Genomic DNA, 19,695 nt, shown 5'->3' with positions numbered 1-19,695 from the left:
AATACCTCAATTTGATTACTTTTCGTATGTATTAGTACATGTTAATTTTCCGTAAAAGATGTTTGTGTAATCAAATACTCACCATGTTTGTCATGACTAACCTCATTTATTTAGTCATGAAACCCAAATTCATTGATTTGATTACCTTTTTGTGTGTATGATGGGATCAAGGAGGGCTTTAATACCATTGAAGTGCAAAACTCGCGAAAAGGTGATAGTTTATGTAATGTCATAATAAAGCAATGAATAATTGATGTTTGAAGCTAAAAGAAGTGATATTTCATTTTAAAGGATTTGACATAAAAGAATGATGAATACAGCTAGATGCTCCACATGAAACCTTAAATTTCATTAAACCTGCTATTCAACAGCTTTGTCAAATATACTACCAGAAAGCTAAAAGTAAGTTAAAAATGAACATCATAGACATAAAAGGGATAAGAAAACATAGATATTCTTGACAAAAAGCCATATATAAAAATTATATATAGTAGTTATATATAACAATATAATGCTAGTTAACTGTACAAAAAAAAATTATAATAACATTAGTATGTATGCTCTTATACATCAATTCCATTCTGCAACAGGTAACTGATCAGCCAACCTGAAACAAGTGATACCAATGAAAGCCATAGTCAAGTTGGTGCTTACACCAGAAAACAACTAATCCATTATATTGTACAAAAAAAAAAGTGTCATCGCACTAATGGGGTTGGAGAGGGTAGGATGTACACAGACCTTACTCCTGCCTTTTGTGAGGTGGAGAGGTTGTTTTCACTAGACCCTCGGCTCAAAAGAGAAGTCGTCGAAGCAACAACAGATAATAATACACATTGCAGAATCCACTATATTGTGTTAGCACAAATTATTTATACTGAAATGAGGATCTATGTTGGTTGGGCTCTCCAAAGATGTTGTCTTACCCGTGTTGGATCCTCCAAAATTGTATTACTTCAGAGGATCCTACATGCACGTGGTGGCATTTTTGAAGAGTTCGAGCAACATAGATGAGGATACCAAAAGATTTCCAGTCAATACAACTTCTAAATGAGGTACTCTCATGGGACAGGTAGCAAAAGCAGTCAATGATGAACCTTTTAACATGTGACTATGTAGTCCAACCATATAAAGGCCTAACTAGCACCAACTTATAAAACCAGGAAGCCAGCCAGCGTACAAAGTAAGTGTTATCAAGTACTCCCTCCGTCTCAATTTGTGTGTTTGGTTTTGACTTGACATAGAATTTAAGAAAGTAAAGTGTTTTGAATCTTGTGGTCTCAAACTAAAGATGTGCATAGTGTACTAAAATACCTTTTAATCTTGTGGTCTAAAAAAGTCATGTGGAAAGTTAAAATACAAGAGTTGTCAATAAAAAGGAGAGATATTATTTTTGAAACAAACTACAAAGGAAAGTAAGACAAAAAATTGAAACGGAGGGAGTATCAAACATTGTAGAACCAGGTTACTGCATGCTGAGTCTGGATAGATTTAGGAACCTAATTACATTTTTGGGGAAAAGCACATCATTGGCTTTAGCCTGAATTGAAAGAACGAACTTTGAACAAAAAGAACTTTTACCAATAATCAACGCCAGTACTGAGCCCAACGGTGAATGGTCTCAACCATTTGCGGAAATAATGCACTAACACTTTCATTGATAAGATCCTGAAAGAAGTGAATGCATTCCTCATCGTCCAAGTCTAACCGGAACTTCTCTTGAAGCTAATAAAGATAAAAAGTTAAGTCGGAAGAGGTAAATAAGAGGAATGATCTAAGCAAACATGAAAGTTGTAAAATAGGTAAGCAAATAGATAAATAGGCAACCTTAAGAATGCCCTTCTCGGGATCAGAAGCTATGTCAGGAATATTGGAACCGGCCATCAAATGGAACAAATTTAATATGAGGTTGCTTGATTTTCGTAGAATGTTGTATGCTTCACAACAATAGGATTTGAACCTGGTGTAGTATTGACTGCAAGAAATAAGAGGAACAATTTAACATTGCTCTTGAAGCTTCATCAAACACATATCCATAACACGTACAGATGATTTATGAATGAAAACTTCCAAATCAAGGAGGAGCTATGACAAAACTCGGTTAGAATCTTGAGATAGGTCACTTCAAAGCAAATATTAGATGACTTTCATACATGTACCTTTCTGCTCCACCCATAGCTTCAACCATTTCTTTGCAAAGTTTCATTGGCGGTGGAAAGGGCTTAGGATCTCGACCTAAAATGAAACCAAAATCAACATGGAAAAGACGCCCATCATCTCTAAGAAGAAGATTGTCAAGATGCCTGCATATGAAAAAACATGATTACTAGGTATTTAGTAAAAAAGGAACATAATTAAGTTTCAAGAAAAATAATATCTCACTTCAAATAACCTTGATGGTGGATGTTAGAGAACCAATGACGTCAAACTTGATTGCTGGTTTTAAATATTAGAAGTTTCATAAAAAACTGTTATTTGCCTCCGAAGAAACACATATCTACAGTTACAGTAGTTATATTCTCTAAACTTGACAGTGATTAACTTGGCAGCAATCTACTAAACTTATTCACTCAAGGATTTTAAGATTATCATAAATCCTGCTCACATTGTCCAGAACATATAAGGACACTTCAATAGTGGAAAGATAAAGAAAGAGTGAAGCAAGACTTTTCAATTTACAGAAAGTCACCTGTCCCCAATGCCCAATATGTACGTGATGACGGAGTAACCAGCACAGCTTTTTATAAATGTCTCAAGACATGTAGAAGTAATACCAAATGGTCCATTCTCATCAGGATGAAACTTTTGCAGGTAGCTTACAATACTTCGATGCTCTGATATAATCTGATAAAACAAATAAAGGGTAGACTTAGTTGTTATTTAATACAATATTCGTATGCAGAAACTTCTTTATAGAAAAAGATTAAAGCTTAAATGTAGACGTTTGACGGTAGCCCCTTCATGTATTGATTGACGGTATAGATCAAATACCTGTGCTAACGGTTTAGATGGGATAAATTCCAACATGCCCTCATCATGTCCAGTTGCCAATACTCTGTATGGAGTCAAATGTAAATCAAGATTCTCCAATTTGAGCAATCGGTCCATAAGTGACACCATCTGGACAACCTGAATAACTAGAAGTCAGTACATTCCTTATCTCTCGGAAATTTTGTTTTACGGTAAAAGCCTACAATAATTAGTTGGCTACTTCATGAATTTGAAACTAATTCTGGCCCTATAACCAATAGGAAATACATGCCTATATCTGTCAATCTCATTTTTTTCTCATGTGAGAAAGTCGGGATAAGAATACCCCGCTTGATCCCTCAGTGGAGACAAACCAAAACATAATTCACAACAAACCCATTGTTTCAAAATGGTTACAGCAAAAGCAATCTAAATTATTGAGCATATACCAGCTGGTCTTGTCGAAGATCATCTCCTTTCTTAAATATGATCTTGCAACATCCACCATTTGCTGTTCTAAATGTCAACCGCAATGGATGCAATGCGCTTTTAAATATTGAGGACTCTGATGGGATGATCCCAGTGATCAACATACCAGGGGCGAGAGGAGATCGTATTGGCTACAAAAAATCAATAATCAGCATATTGTGATTTCAGAAATTTAAACGCAAATGCATATATTATAGAAGTTACTACTTTGATGTCAACGAGACCCATTGAACAATGTAATTACCTCGTCAAAGTAAGTGAGCTCACTAAGGAGGCCAGAAAGAAGCTGCCTAAGCTTTTCAATTTTCTTTTGTGTGCCACCTCGAACATTTCTTACATCCCTCATTATAGAGCATAACTGAGCAGTCAATTCAGTCTGGCGCACCAAGCTCTGCCACAACTTATAGCCATCTTCATCTCCACTTGCACCAGCTCCTAACTATTATTATGTAGATGAAGTCAATAACCAGAAAAATTCCCTTAAGAGTAACCTTTTCTTTTGATAAGCCAAAAGTATGGTTAATAGCATTAAGTTGTGTCATAAAATATGTACAAGATGTGCACGTGATTTGGCTTGAGTCATACACCGTCTTCCACCTCCATACAACATGGTATTTTCTAATTCTCCTTAGACCAAAAGCACAAGTAAAATAAGAAAGATCTTTTTCCTACATCATTCCCACTATATATATGTGTATACACAAATGTATGTATGTGTATGTCTGTATGATATAATCCTTACACCAAAAGCACAAGTAAAATAAAAAAGATCTTTTTTCTACATCATTCCCACTATATATATGTGTATACACATATATATGTATGTGTATGTTTGTATGATATAATATATACTCCCTCCATTTCAATTTATATGATGGTTTTTGACAGAGCACGGTGTTTAATAAAGTAAAAGAGACTTTTAGCACATGTATGGCGTTTGATTAAAAAAAGAGACTTTAACGAGTGATGACATTTCTATGGTTGTAAGAGAATGTCAATAAAGATAGAATGAAAAGTTTCAAGTTAAAGAGTTCCCAAGTACATAATGTCCTTTTTTTCTGCAACAAACTAAAAAGAGTAGTCATATAATTTGGAATAGCGGAAGTAATGTATATCATATAGACTATATAATACGTACATATCTCTGGTAAAATGTCATAACCAAAGAAGTTTTTAAAACTAGCACCTCACTCTGTTCAGACTTCTTATTAAAATATAATTGTCCATATTCAGACAATTATCGCAATAAGATAATGGGATAATGCACAAGTACCCCCTCTCAACCTATATCCCAAATCTCAGAGACACACTTATACTATACTTAGGTCCTATTACTCTCCTGAACTTATTTTATTAATAATTTCCATCCCTTTTCGGCCTACCTGGCACTATCTTGTTGGCCAAACATGATTGACTTTTTATTTCAAGCTAGTGTCACGTAGGTCGAAAAGGGGTAGAAAATTACTAATAAAATAAGTCCAGGGAGGTAATAGGTCCTTAGTATAGTATAAGTGTGTCTCTGGGATTTCGGGCATAGGTTGAGGGGTACTTGTGCATTTTCCCTAAGATAATAGCATATATGAGAAATAATGACAGATATCCCACCTTCAACATACTTTCTTCCAGAATTTCATACGTACAATAAAAGCGCTTTGCATATGCTGGATCATGAAGTTCCACTGCTACAAACCATCGGAGAAAGCTTGCCAACTCAACATTCCTTAATGCTGCGAGGGAAAAAAAATGAAACCGTTACCTATTGTCTATTGGTAAGCTATGGATCATCACTTAGCACCTACAAAACTTTGATGTATATTACAGCAAGCGTACAACGTTGCACGAGGAAATGAGAAAGGCGAGATTTGTCAGTGCGCTCAAAACGAAGAGCTTGAACCAACTGAAGGAGGTAGCACTGAAGCTCTTCATCATCAGCTTTTTCGAGAACACTAACGGCATAGGCACGAACCTGTCACAGCATTTCAAATTAGGACTCTTTCAAATGAGAATATGATGTGAAAATTACATAAATGATCTATCTAAATCAAGCTGCAATAAGCAAAGTGGAGTCACATTTTACTACCAAGGGTGAGCAATTTTATTAAGGACCAACAGCCTAATTTGTTCTCGCTAAACAGTTTCTTTCCCTATGGAACTCCATACTTATAGCCACCTGTGAGTGGGTTCCTGAGAACCTTGACTTTGACGGCAGCACAAAGCAACAAAGGTTAAGCATTTCTCTCCAAATAAATCTTCTCTCAAGCATTTCTGGACCTATATTTCTTGATAATATTTCTTATTAGTAACTACTTTGGACTGCACATAATGAAAACAATTTTCCTATACATTTACAACTTCAAGTATAAGTGCTTAACAATTACCTCTTCACTCTCAAAAACAGGAGATAGAAGTTCCAGTGCATCACATAGGTCAATTGATTCCCACTTGTGCATCAGTTCTAATGCTTGCTTTGCTTCCTGCTTAAAATTAAAAAAAAAATCTTGAACTTGATTTAACTTGGTTCAGTAAAGCAAATATCCAAAGGTATAAAAAACTAAGAAGAAAAATGAAAATTTCCAGACACTTGATTTATTCATCTTTTTTCTTTTATATGTGTCTGTGTGTGTGTGTGTCATGAAGTACAGTCTACAGATGATGGTATCTCCTCCTTATGACTGTACATCGAGCATACAAGTTCAAATAACTTGCTTTCAGGAGATGTCTTCTCAGATATTCTTTCAGGAGAAGGAAGTTCTGAAATAATGTAGACAGTTTGCAGTTGGTCTTGAATGAGCCAAGAATCTATCCGAAGTATGTCTTTTTTATATTTCAATATTTATGTCTACTGATGGTCAACTCCACCAACATGAAGGTACGGTTCTAAAAGCCTGAATGAACGAGGGTTGTGGTCAGAGGCTGCACCTATGTAGAAAGGTGTGGGTGCACGTGCACCCTTAAATTCGGAAAAAATTATGTAAATATAGTTATATACCTTGAGATATTAATATGTATCATCTTAGGTACACTGTGACACCAAAGTGAGTTTAGTGAATTGGTTGAAACCGCTACAGAGTACCTCCTGCAACGCTGAAGGTCCTGGGTCTGAATTCCATCAACAGCCTTCCCACTGTTCTTTTTCCTTTCTGGATATAGCTTACAAAAGCCTAAAAGACGCGGGTAAGGGCGGTTGGATGGTTTTGAGCGCGTGACCTCATGGTGCAAAGTGCACAAAGAAAACATTGCATTCAAAGTCATTTAGTTAATGCAAGTACTATGTTAATAAAATTATCGCACAAAGTGGTATTGCGCAACATGCTTTAACTAACATGTATTAGTCTTTGATGGTGCACCCATAGTTTTCAAATCTTGGGTTTAACTCTGGTTGTGGTAGATTAATGTCCAGTGTAAACAAGTCTAATTAAGATGAATTCTGTGAATACTAAAGATATCTCGCATAGAGTGAAATGGATATAGAGAATTCATATAGCCGACCTAACCAGTTTGGGATTGAGGAGTAGTTGACTGATATAAAATATTTTCTGCTATTCTTCTGCTTCCTCCTTGTGGAAAGCAGTTCCGATAATGTATGCTAAATAGAAACAAGAAGCAGGAAAAATAAAATTCTATTACTAGATATTTCTTTTCTTCTTTCCTTTTAAGTTTTATTGGGCTGGTATTATTAAGGATTATTTTGTTCAGCAGCTTCAGCTACTGGGTTCAGAAAGCAGAGAAAGATGAATTACAACAGATGAGGAAAGAGTGGCCCTGTTCTGTACCTGGACATCACTCCACTCGACACATCGTAGAAATTTAGTGAGAGCCCGTTTCTCTAACATCAATGAGAAACGGAATTTCCAAAGCATCTGCCTCTCGTCACCACTCAAATTTCTTGTAGGAGGGTACTTCAAAATTCTTTGTATTGACCTAATAACCATGTAATACACAACTGGTTACATTCGAACAAGGGAATACAGATTCTAAATAAAAAGAAAAAGAAAAACACAAAAAGAAAAGAAACATAGAATCTGAATATAGAGAAACAATAAAAAGATCAAGGCATCAACAAGAAAATTACACATTCTATAAAATTGTAATGACAGAAGACCTCAAGATAGAGTTACTGAATTCTGAAAATGCTACACAAATAAGCACAGTAGAGAGGAAATATGGAAAAGAGATTGGAACTTGGAAGAAGAATCTTGCTTCTAAAATGGGGTGGTTAGAATAAGAAAATTAAGGTTCTATCGTTGCTCAAAGATATGATTTAGAGTATTTGACTACATAAGTCACTATCGAATATCCACTATTCTGGACTTAACTGACAGAATGTTCCCAACAGTGATGGAGAAAGATACCAATGGGCTAGAAAAGGAAACACGGAGTTTAAGCAAAAAGGTTAATAGGAATGGAATAAATACAGAGGATTCATATGTAGCTGACTCCAAATTATGAGACATAGTTGATTGATTGTTTGAAAATGGTAGATATTGGTTTTGCAGCTTACTTTCTTTCTGTAATACTTGGTTTAAGATCTCGGTCAATGATGCCACGGTTTAAGCTCCTAGCAAGTTTTAGTTGTTTGTGCTCAGAAGGATTTATTTTTCCCACTTCGGGATCATAGACAGTAACCAGTTCATTTGTTGAAGCAATAGGAGACGGTAATAAGAAGTTTGCTCCTGATTCCTGCACAATAAAGCAATATAATCAACATGTTGCACTTGATCTTTCGAGTACTGTGATATAACACTTTGTTGATTGACGAGAGTATTACTAAAAAAGAAATTAATGAATACTTGTGGCACCAGATATTAGGCTAGAAATGTACTTGAACACTTCTAACCAGAAATTAATTGGCAAGTATAGTTTGGTGATAACAGGTAAGGTACCTAGTAAAGGAACACTGTCAAAATGTCCTTACATTGTGATGCTGCTGATTTTCTTTCTCATTTTCCCATTTTCCTTAGGATTTAGTCCAAATTTAGCGCATGTCATTAAAGGGACAGCGTAAAAATTACCTACTATTGTCATTAACTGATTTTTTGCTTAATTTTTATCTCTTAGTGGCTAAGTATTCTCATCTTTTGTTCTCTGCATAAACAAGGAAGTTCAAGGGAGAAATAAGCTGTACAAGATCTTCTTTAATGACAGTGCGACAAAAGGAGGAAGGTTGGAAATCCAAAAAAAATTGTGATGTACAAATAGGATGATTAGCTGGTAAATCATGAGCCGTAGAGTGAGAATGATGTAGAAAGCATTAAAATCAAATCATAGAAAAGCTTCTTACAAGTTTAAGTAAAAACAAAAATATCACCACATACTAATAAAGAGATACCTGGAAAACAACTCGATGTTCAAAGCTGCAAAAATCAACAACCACATACAAATGAGAACTTCCATTTCGACTATTTTCAGTCTCCTTAATTTTGTCCATTGCTTTAAATGCAAGGCGGTCCAGCCAATCAACTCGTTGAATCTGTCCTCTCTCATACTTATTAACCAGCTTCTCCAAACGCTCCAACTCCCCGCGTTCCTCCCTTGGGACCTAATGGAAGCCAACCATGTTGAGAATTTCCTCACCAAGTCTTTTGAGAACAATAAATGGAAACCATACTGTTGAACTAAAGATCAAAAGAAACCTTTCCAGGTGTTGTTGTGTTAATAGATCCATCTGCCTCTTTGCCTGGCCAAAGCCTAAGCTTATGCTTCCCTGTCTTCAACTGTTTTTTCATGTTGAAGAGATGAATTGTAGCCCCACCAATCAATCCTCCACCCTTTCCGCAAGAAACATCCCAAACCTTTAGGCAAAAAAAACAATGTAAGTTAACCAAATCAATCTACTGCAGTTGAACAAGAAAGAATTATTAGGCAAATGTGTGGACAGTGGTAACAACCAAAGAAATCTTGATCAAAAAGGCTAACACCCAAACAAATCCGAATGTTGAAATTTATTCAATCTAAATTTTAGTAAAGTTGGTGTTCCTATTTGACACAATTTAAGAAAGGAACATGAGGTATTCGCGCAGACAGGGCATAACAAGTTCATGTAGGTACAGTGGTGTCTCCCCAAACAAACAAATCTGCGCAACTCTACAATCATGAACAAAGTTAAGAGACAAATATTAAGATGGTTCCTGAAAACAACAACAGATCATTGAATGTTGGATTAAAGAACTTGTAGCAAATAGTAAGGCATCATTAAAGCTGAAAGGAAGATAGATGATAATAACATTCTTGACTCACTGTAAATGACAATTGTGAGTTCGCCGTCAAGTCTCTATACTTTGTGCTCAAAGTAATAAGTTCATTCCAGCAAAACGATGGAGCTCCTGTTTCCAGCCTGCACACAGAAAGATTTTCAATTAAATTACTCGTACAAAAAGTTAGAAACTTAGATTCAGAAATACTGCTTTTTTACATCCAATTTCCACTGCATTTAAATTAGAAATTTTCAAATATGTTGTCATAAAAGAAACCTTGTTCTCATGGGAAGTCCAAAGGGAGCACCATCTACATATAAAGTACTCTCCACATACAGCTCTGCCTTTCTCTCCTCCGTTGTAGAATCAACATTATCTACACAATTAAGAGGAGACAAAAACTGTAAATTCAGAGGTCAATCTTTCAGTTCGCCTGGAAAATTGGCTAGTATAGTACTACAATTTAGTTCAAGACCCAAGCGTTAACGATCCGTGAAGCTGAAAATAAGACAATAGGAGACTAGGTTCTCAAACCCTAGTATTGAAAAAGTTAGGTAGTAGTACATTGTTTCTTCACATCTGCATAAATTCTTGGAGGCACAAGTTATAAGGTACCTGGCAGAATAGTCTACAAGCAGCCACGATATCATATTTATCAACAACCAAAAGAACCCATAAACACCAATGACTTGAGGGAATAATCAAGCTACCTATTCCCCAAATGCTTATTCAGCACAGTACTATAATTTAGTTTAAGGACCGAGCCTTAACATCCATGAAGCTAAAATTAAGACAGTATGAGACTCGGTCTAAAATCCTAACAAGGTAACTGGTATAATATTATACAAGCAGCCCAGTTACCATATTTATCGACAACAACAAAATCCCATAAACCCCTATGGCTTTAGGGAATAATCAAGCTACCTATTCCCCAAATGCTCTTCTTTGTTTCTTTATTCAGCACAGTACTACAATTTAGCTCAAGAATCGAGCTTTTACGATCCATGAAGCTAAAATTAAGACAATATGAGACTCGGGTCTAAAATCCTAGCAAGGTAACTGATAGAATATTCCACAAACAGCCCATATACCATATTTATCAACAACAGAGAAACCCATAAACTCCAATGGGCTTGAGAAATAATCAGGCTAACTGCTAACCTATTCCAAATGCTCTTCTTTTCTTAACTCAACATGGTACTACAATTTAGCTCAACAACTGGACTTTAATGATCCATAAAGATAAAATAAAGACAATATGAGACTAGGGTCTAAAATCTTATTACTGCAAAAAGCTTAGTTCCATAATTTCTTCAAATCTCCCTAAATTCTTGGAGGCACAGCTACAAGCTACTTGGTACAGTCTACGACTGGATACCATATTTATCAACAACTGAAAAAACCATAAACCCCAATGCTTGAAGGAATAATCAAGCTACTTATTCCCGAAATGCTCTTCTTCCTTTCTTATTCAGCACAGTACTATAGTTTAGCTCAAGAACTGAGCCTCAACAACCCATGAAGATAAATTTTATTTTTTTTGATGAAGTAAGATGATACCATTAAAAGCAACAGCAAGATGGAGATTGTACAAAAGAGTGAGATGAGGATAAAAGCCAGCTATACAAACTAAACAAAAAGCTAGGCAAAAACTAAAGAGCTGACAAAGTCCAAAAGATTTACAGGGCATTTGATAGGAGTTAAATTCAGCCAACTTAATAACCAGAAAAGACATCAAGCTATAAGGAGAGAAATAGGAGCTGATAGCCCATCAAAAGATCTATGATTCCTCTCTGTCCAAACAAATCACAAAATGTATGAGGGCATCATTTGCTAGACGTTGCTGATGGGGTTGTCAATTAGCTACAGAGACCAGCTTTCAAAAAGGATCCTGGATGTTGAGTGGCATGACCCAAATTATACCAAAGATAGCAAAAAACATACACCAAATGTCTGATGCAATAGGGCAGTGAAGAAAAAGGTGTCCTTTCGATTCAAGCTACCTATTCCCCAACTGCTCTTCCTATTTTCCTATCTAGTGCAGTACTATAATTTAGCTCAAGAACCAAGCTTTATCTATCCAACAACAACAAACACAGTGTAATCCCACAAATGGGGTCTAGGGAGGGTAGAGTGTATGCAAACCTTACCCTTCCCACCTTGGGAGGTAGAGAGGTCATTTCCGATAGACCCTCACTGATTGGAGCTTTAACGACCCATGAAGCTAAAATTAAGACAATATAAGATTTGGGTCTAAAATCCTAGCAACTATAATAGTCTACAAGAACCCCCAGATACCATATTTATCAAGAACACATAAACCCCACAACAACAATATTTAGTTCAAGAACTGTGCTTTAACAGTCCATGAAGCTAAAACTAAGACAATATGAGATTGGGTTCTAAAATACTAGCAAGGTAACTAATAAAATAGTCTACAAGAACCCCGAATACCCCACAAACCCAACATCATTTAGCTTAAAAACCGAGCTTTAACGATCCATGAAGCTAAAATTAAGACAATATGAGATTTAGGTCTAAAATCCTAGCAAGGGTAACTGGTAAAACAGTCTACAGAAACCCCAGATACTAAATTTATCAAACAACAAGTCAACAACAACAACATTCAGCTCAAGAACCGAGCTTTAAAGGTCCATGAAGCTAAAATTAAGACAATATGAGACTTGGGTCTAAAATCCCAGCAAGGGTAATTGATATAATAATCTGCAAGAACCCCCAGATATCATATTTATCAAACAACACGTCAACAAAAAGAACCGAGCTTTAACAGTCCATGAAGCTAAAATTAAGACAATATGAAACTTGGGTCTAAAGTCCCAGCAAGGGTAACTGGTATTATAGTCTGCAAACAAACCCCAAATACCATATTTATCAAACAACAACAAAAGCCCACAAGCTATCTTCCAACAAAACACAATTTACAAAAGAGAATAAACTCAATAAGACAAAATAACCCAGAAATTTGCTGTTAAAAAACAGAAAGAACCTGAATCAGCGAGCTTGGGTGGTAACAATTTGCCTTCCAATTTCTCAATTCGGTAAGTAACAGGAAGATTAATATCACACGATAAGAAAAACCTGAATTCGTTTCCACTCATAGCTCTGATTACACAACTTTTAGAGGATTTTTGAACAGTTTTTTTTGGATTTTGGATTCTGGGTTTTGGATTTTCAACGAATTTTACTTGCGTGTGAAGTACTATAGTTCAATGGGATCTCTGTAAAGGAACGACTTTTTTTTTTTCAAGAATCCATAGAAGATGAACAAGAGAATAGATTAATTGGTAAATATGGGAATATTAATTAATGTAATGAATTTTATTTTATTTTATTTAAGTTTTTATTGATGGATATTTCTCAAAGAAAAAAAACTCAGAGGGTGTGAGGACTTTTTTGTCATTTTCAGTTTTATTTTTTATTGTTATTTTTTATTTGTGTTATAAATATTTATGAAAAAATTAACAAAAATATTCTTAAACCACGTGAAATGAACAAAAATACCATTCATTTTATGGTTTGATCAAAAAATGTTCTTGATGTCTTTGATCAAAAAAATATCCTTATTATTATTTAATAGTCAAAATTGCTCATTTTTCAAATGAATATACTTTTAACACATTCTTTTTTTAATAATATTTTTAAAATTAGAAAATGTTTTATCCTACTTTAATTTAGAAAAAATAAAAAATACAAATATTTCTTATTTTATTATGATTACTTTTATCGTTATAAAAACAAAAACTAATGATAGACATACCATGATCTTATATATATGACACATATTATCCGTCGAAAGAGTACATAAAGTTATTCCATTTTAATTGATAAAATAAGAATAAGAAAAAAAAATATTTTTCACATTTTTATTTGCTAAAGTGATTTTGAAAGACAGAAAATAAGATAGGATCCTTTCATAATATTTTAATTAGGAAGAAGATGTGTTTAAAAAGAAAAAAATAATAAAATAATAACAATAATAATAATAATAATATATACACTATCTTAAAAACGTAAACTCCTAAATTGAGTGTCAAATTACTATAAGACCCCTAATTAAAAATATTTAATTTATTTCATTTATTAATTTACTTATTTGTATTATATTAAAACTAGATATCGTTTCATATTAAAGAGTTGTGATTTTTTTGATGGATTTTGACATTTTCAATCAGTTGTGACTTTTCTGAAGGATTGTGATTTTTTCAAAGGGTTATGACTTTTCCATAGGGTTGTGACTTTTTGCAAAAGATTGTGACTTTTTCAATGAGCAGTAACTTTTCAGATAAGACACAATTAACGTCTTTTCATACTACTATTTGTTAGGTATAAATAAAGGGGTTTCCTCTTACTTTTAAACTACAATTCTTTTTAATTTTCTACTCCTCTTATTCTCAAATAATCTCGGGTAAGACTATACAACGGACCGGAACGGGACCACCGGACCGGAACGAACCGGTACCAGATCGGAATGGGATGAGTTGACCGGTTCATTGACCAATACCGAGATGAACCGGATCGAAATTACCAGGACGGAAGACGGATACTCGATTCCGTCTCGTTCCACCATATACCGGGATGGAACCAGAACGGACTGGGATGGAATAAAGGGATGATACATCTAGTTATTTCAAAAAATGATTTTTTAAATTACAAAAATATGAACATTTCTTTTATTTTTCTAAGTTTAAATTAATATTTTTAAATTTAAAATGTAATGTTTATTTTAAAGATATTAAAAAAATTACTTATTAAGTTTGCAAGTTGAGTCTAATTAAGTTTTTAAGATTTAAATCTTTTGAAGTTTATAAGTGATTACTTATTTTATTAATATGTTATAATTATAAGTTATATTTATAACTTGTAATTTAAATAAATTAAATTTGTAATTTAAATAAATTAAATTTGTAATTTTAAAAAAATTAAATAAAAATAAGGAAAAACAATTATACAAATTAAAAAATATCAATTTAATTTATTTAAATTTGTATTACAATTTCAATTTATAACTACTAGTAGAGTGCATAGTTTACGTAGCCACCTTCTAGGAAGGGTTCTGTTTCAACTAAGTCTCGAATGTAATACTAATGTAATATTAATAGGGGGTGGTTGGGTTACTTGAGTAGTATTTATTATTTAATATAAAATATAAATTATAATTTATAAATATATAATATAAATTAATTAATAAATATTAATTAATCGGAACTAAACCGGATCGAACTGGAATCAGGCCGGTACCAGTTTTGTTTCGTGTCCCGATTCAGGATGTCCCATTCTGTCCCTTAGGCAATCGAACCGGAACGAATCAGACCGATACCGGTACATCTCGTTCCATTGCCCAGCCTTAATCTCAGGGTTATATGCAACAATTGATTAAGTTATAAGTTCATCAAAATTCAAGGTACCACATAAGAAAGAGTTGGTGAACAAATTGTAACAAATCTTTCATAAACTCACACTTGTATTTTTTTTTAGGATTTTCATGATTTAACAGTGACGAAAAGTTGTAGGAAAGACAATAATAATAAACAAATATGAAAATAGTCACATGATTTAGGTAAGATCTTCTTCTTTGATTTTTTAATTATTTGTTTACCCTCCAATGAAGGAGTTCTTTCTAATTTGCTAAAACAATAAGCATCAACGTAGTCTATTGAATCATTAATATTGATATTAATTCCACTATTTCAAATATAGAATTTGGCTTTTACTTATAATATGATAACATAGTCATGATAATACATTTTTTTAATAGATATGTAAGTAAAAATATAGGGAGAAAGTAAAGTGGTGGTGGCAAGAGACTTTAATCAAATGGAACACTATAGTGAATATAGTATGATCATATATTTTCGTCTTCCTTCTTCTTTTGTTATGTATTGTTCCATTTTTTTTTAATATTCTTTTTGAATATGATATTTTTTAAGTATGAATTTCTTGTTATTTTGTGTTCATTTTAATTTGAGAAAATTATATGTCATAAGATACACTCCTTGCTAGCTATGTAAAATAGATAAGAAAACAGTCATTGATCATAAATGAATCTTAAATCAAATTAAATATTCTACAAACAGAACTTTAAATTTTATTCATCTATTAATTTTTATTATTTAAAAAGTTTGGTATTTTAAATCACGATATAATTTTATAAGATACTAGATACTTTCATTAGGCAACAAGTAAAAAATAGAATGTGTATAAATATAAAATATTAAAATAGTTATGGTAATCCTTATAAGTGTCATGCACATAATGAATTTCATGTCTGAATATTTAAGTGAAAAATTATACTTAAATGGTGTGGATAATTTATGTTCATAACCTCAAGAGGAAACACTTTAGTTGACATTTTTTGTATTGATATTTTTCTAAAATTTTGTTGGTTAGATTTGCTTACAAAATTTAATAGTGTAAAAAATTATACTACTAAAGAAATGTCATTTTCTCCACATATTTAAACTTTGAATGTATTCAAAATGTTTCAATGATATCTGGTCATTTTGATCTCAAAATACAAGTAATTTTATGTCAATTTGTATTAATCATTTATAAGCACTTGTCCTGCGTTCCTTAAACTATAATTATTTACTAAAATAATTTAATTTAGTAACATTAATTCTATTTTACAACATCGTATACTATATATACATACACACGTTCAATGCACGTGGTGTGAAACTAGTATATATATATATATTCGGAAAAGACATTTTTGATCCATTTAGTAATTGTAGGGGAATTTCTAAACCAAAGCATTGATGGCATAGACATTTTTGAGTCAAACTATAAATTAATGGCCATTTTTATTAATTTCACGTAATTTAAGAATATTTTCGACAATTTTTCTTATATTTATTATTATTTTACATTCTTCTCATATAAAATAATATATAAATTTCTAAATAACTTATGATGATGATTGTTTGAAGAGAAATCAAAAAGTTATATGAATGCGGAGAGGTAGAACTAGGTTTGAGAGGTAAATGAAAGAGGTGATTGATGGGACATAGTGTAGCTTTAATTTATTGAAATTATGATCTTAAATAGGATGATATGAAGAAGGAAGATTAAGGCAGAGTATTATTAGAATGTTAAGTGTTATCTTGTTTCTCAATTAGACGGGAATTGATAATACCTATTTTTAATAAGATATATAATAATGAGGGAAAAAGGTAAGATATACCCCTCAACTTTGTCATTTAGAGCTGATATACCTCTTGTTATGAAAGTAGCTCATATATACCCTTACCGTTATACAAACGGCTCACATATACTCATGTCGTTGCAAAATGAGCTCACATATACTCTTCATTTAAAGGAAGTGAAAAAATTGGTTTTAAATTTATATTTTTTACTTTTAGTTTTTTTAAAAAATAATTAGGGGTATATGTGATTCTTCTATCAAAGTTCAATGTATATTTTAATTTTTTTCATACATAAATTATTTTTTGACTTCTTTGATTATAATTATTTGAGTTTCTTATTCTTATTTTTTTTTCCTTTCATTCCTTAGCGTAAAGAAAAAATAGTTAAAACTATTTTTTTGTCTATATTGTAATTTAATTTTTGTATTCAAAGAAAAAAATTTAGTCATCTACAATAAGTTTTACAAGAACATTAGTGAAACATAAATAAATTTGATTATCAAAATAATAATTCTAAATTAGTCATTGAAACAAAAAAAGGTTAAAAAATATGTTTGACGAGGATTAAATATACTGATATGGGATTATATTTTTTAGAAAAAATAAAAAAAATTAGATTAAAATTATTATTTTTTCATTTCCGTTAGAGGAAAAGAGTATATGTGAGTATTTGTTTATAAGTAGGGGTATATATGAGTCACCTTCATAACAAGGAGTATATCAGCTCTAAATGATAAAGTTAAGGGGTATATCAGACCCTTTTCCCTTTAATAATAATAATAATAATAATATATTCAATATAATTTTATAAGTAAACTTTAGAAAAAAAAATATAATAGATACAATTTTACTCATATTGAAGGAATATTGATTGTATTGAAGTGTTAACCTAATAAGGGAATACATGGGAGATATATATAGGAGATATAGGAAGGAGTACTAATCCTAATAGGACTAGGATTAAGGAGTACTAATTCTAATAGGACTAGGATTAGTACACAGTAAATACTAATATTATTTAATACTATTTATTTAATACTATCTGTTATTATCCCCCCTCAAGCTGAGCTGAGCGGAAGCGAACGGAAGCTTGGAACTGAGGTAATCGTGCTGTCGGCTCGGGAGAGGCTTGGTGAGAATATCAGCCGGTTGTTCTTCAGTGGGTACATACTGCACAGTCATGGTGCCGGCCTGAACTTCATCGCGAACAAAGAGACAATCGGTATCAACATGCTTCATTCTGGTGTGTAGGACGGAATTCTTGGCCACACAGATGGTTGATTTGTTGTCACAATAGAGAGCAGGAACAGTGTGAGTGGCGCGGAGTTCGCGAAGAATATATGTGACCCACATGGTCTCAGCAGCAAGAAGAGCAAGGGCGCGGTATTCAGCTTCAGTCGAGGACCGAGAGACCTTGGGTTGTTTTTTTGTACACCAGGAGATCAGGTTCGGCCCCAAAAAAACGAGAAACCCCGATGTAGATTTTCTGTCATTTTTATCATTCGCCCAATCTGAATCTGAGAAACCCCGAAGCTCCAAGTCCCCGGGTCGAATGAGTAAACCACGACCAAGAGTGCCAAAAATGTACCTGAGAATGCGTTTTAGACAATGGTAATCATGTTCACTTGGTTGATGCATGCGCTGAGCAACTCGGTTGACAGCAAACTGGATGTCAGGACGGGTAATGGCCAGATACTGTAGAGCCCCAATGAGGCTGCGGAAGTGGGTGATATCGGCAAAGGGGGTGTCGGCTCCATTCGTAGACGAAGAGACTGCCATCGGTGTTGGTTGACTGGTGCATTTTTCCAGTCCAGCTTTCTGCAACAGATCTCGAGCATATTTTGACTGATGAAGAAACAAGCCGCTGCCTGTCCGAGAAACCTCCATTCCCAGAAAATAATGTAACGGGCCAAGGTCCTTCATTTTGAAGGTAGTATGCATAGCTCGAGTGACATCCTGAATGAGAGCTGCAGTAGAGCCTGTAATAATGATATCATCTACATAGACAAGAAGAATGACTGTACCGTGTGCTGAATGTCGAGTAAACAGACTCGTGTCGTGTACGCAACACGTGAAGCCGAGTCCCTGGAGGAACGTTTTCAGACGTGTGTACCAAGCACGGGGGGCTTTCTTGAGCCCATACAGAGACTTCTGGAGTTTGCAAACATGTTGAGGGAAGCGGGGATCAACATAGCCCGGTGGTTGCGTCATGTAGATAGTTTCATCAAGCATGCCATGAAGAAAAGCATTGGAAACATCCAACTGATTGATGAGCCAATTGTTGCGCACGGCGAGTGACAGTACCAGGCGAATGGTTTCCTGCCGAATAACAGGACTGAATGTCTCGGAGTAATCAAGCCCATACTCCTGATTGTAGCCTTTAGCAACCAAACGAGCCTTGTACCTGGAAATACTGCCATCTGCATTGTGTTTAATTTTGTACACCCATTTACAGCCCACTGGGTGCCGCCCATGGGGCTTAGGTACAAGAACCCAAGTTTTCTGATCAGTCAAAGCCTTAAACTCGTCATCCATAGCATGACGCCAATAAGCATTTTTTGAGGCAACAGAGTAGGTTGTTGGTTCACTATCGGGAAGGGGTGTATTTGGTAGTATGGTAGCCTGAAAGGTTTTGGGTTTAAAGATACCGGCTTTGCCACGGGTTAACATGGGATGAGTATTGGGGGGTGGCACGGGCGGTGGTGATTCGGGGGTGGCCGGGAAGGACCCAAAACGGATCGGGCTGGAGATGTTGTGGGTATGGGGTGGTTCGGGTTGGTTGTGAGTGTGGGTGGTGGTTGCGGGTGTATTGTGGGTGACGGTCGAAGGGGTGATGAGGGGTGGTTGGGTAGTGGGTGGAGGTGTGGGGGAAGGTG

General features: G+C 34.2%; 1 protein-coding gene across 2 annotated transcripts; it reads right to left on the bottom strand.

Moving 5' to 3' along the window:
• Nucleotides 1-454: 454 nt before the first annotated feature.
• LOC107018245 (phosphatidylinositol 3-kinase, root isoform) lies at nucleotides 455-12,971 on the bottom strand. Of its 2 annotated transcripts, none has more exons than XM_027916525.1 (18): nucleotides 12,661-12,971; nucleotides 9,930-10,029; nucleotides 9,697-9,793; nucleotides 9,093-9,251; nucleotides 8,789-8,998; nucleotides 7,961-8,139; nucleotides 7,233-7,380; nucleotides 5,838-5,933; nucleotides 5,290-5,425; nucleotides 5,065-5,186; nucleotides 3,704-3,898; nucleotides 3,420-3,590; nucleotides 2,992-3,129; nucleotides 2,690-2,844; nucleotides 2,154-2,303; nucleotides 1,828-1,975; nucleotides 1,582-1,725; nucleotides 455-607 (listed from the first exon to the last, which is right to left on the bottom strand). In XM_027916525.1, the coding sequence occupies exons 1-17, from the start codon at nucleotides 12,770-12,772 to the stop codon at nucleotides 1,588-1,590; spliced, it is 2,454 nt and encodes an 817-aa protein (XP_027772326.1). In that variant the 5' UTR covers nucleotides 12,773-12,971; the 3' UTR covers nucleotides 455-607; nucleotides 1,582-1,587. The 2 variants fall into 2 exon arrangements, with proteins under 2 accessions (XP_027772326.1, XP_015074157.1); XM_015218671.2 differs by having other exon boundaries at nucleotides 472-607; nucleotides 2,160-2,303; nucleotides 12,661-12,970.
• Between the last annotated feature and the right edge of the window lie 6,724 nt (nucleotides 12,972-19,695).

This window comes from Solanum pennellii, chromosome 4 (assembly GCF_001406875.1).
Source record: "Solanum pennellii chromosome 4, SPENNV200".
NCBI lineage: Eukaryota > Viridiplantae > Streptophyta > Magnoliopsida > Solanales > Solanaceae > Solanum > Solanum pennellii.
Note: the sequence above shows the minus strand (reverse complement) of the source record. Positions and strands in the feature narration are given on the sequence as shown.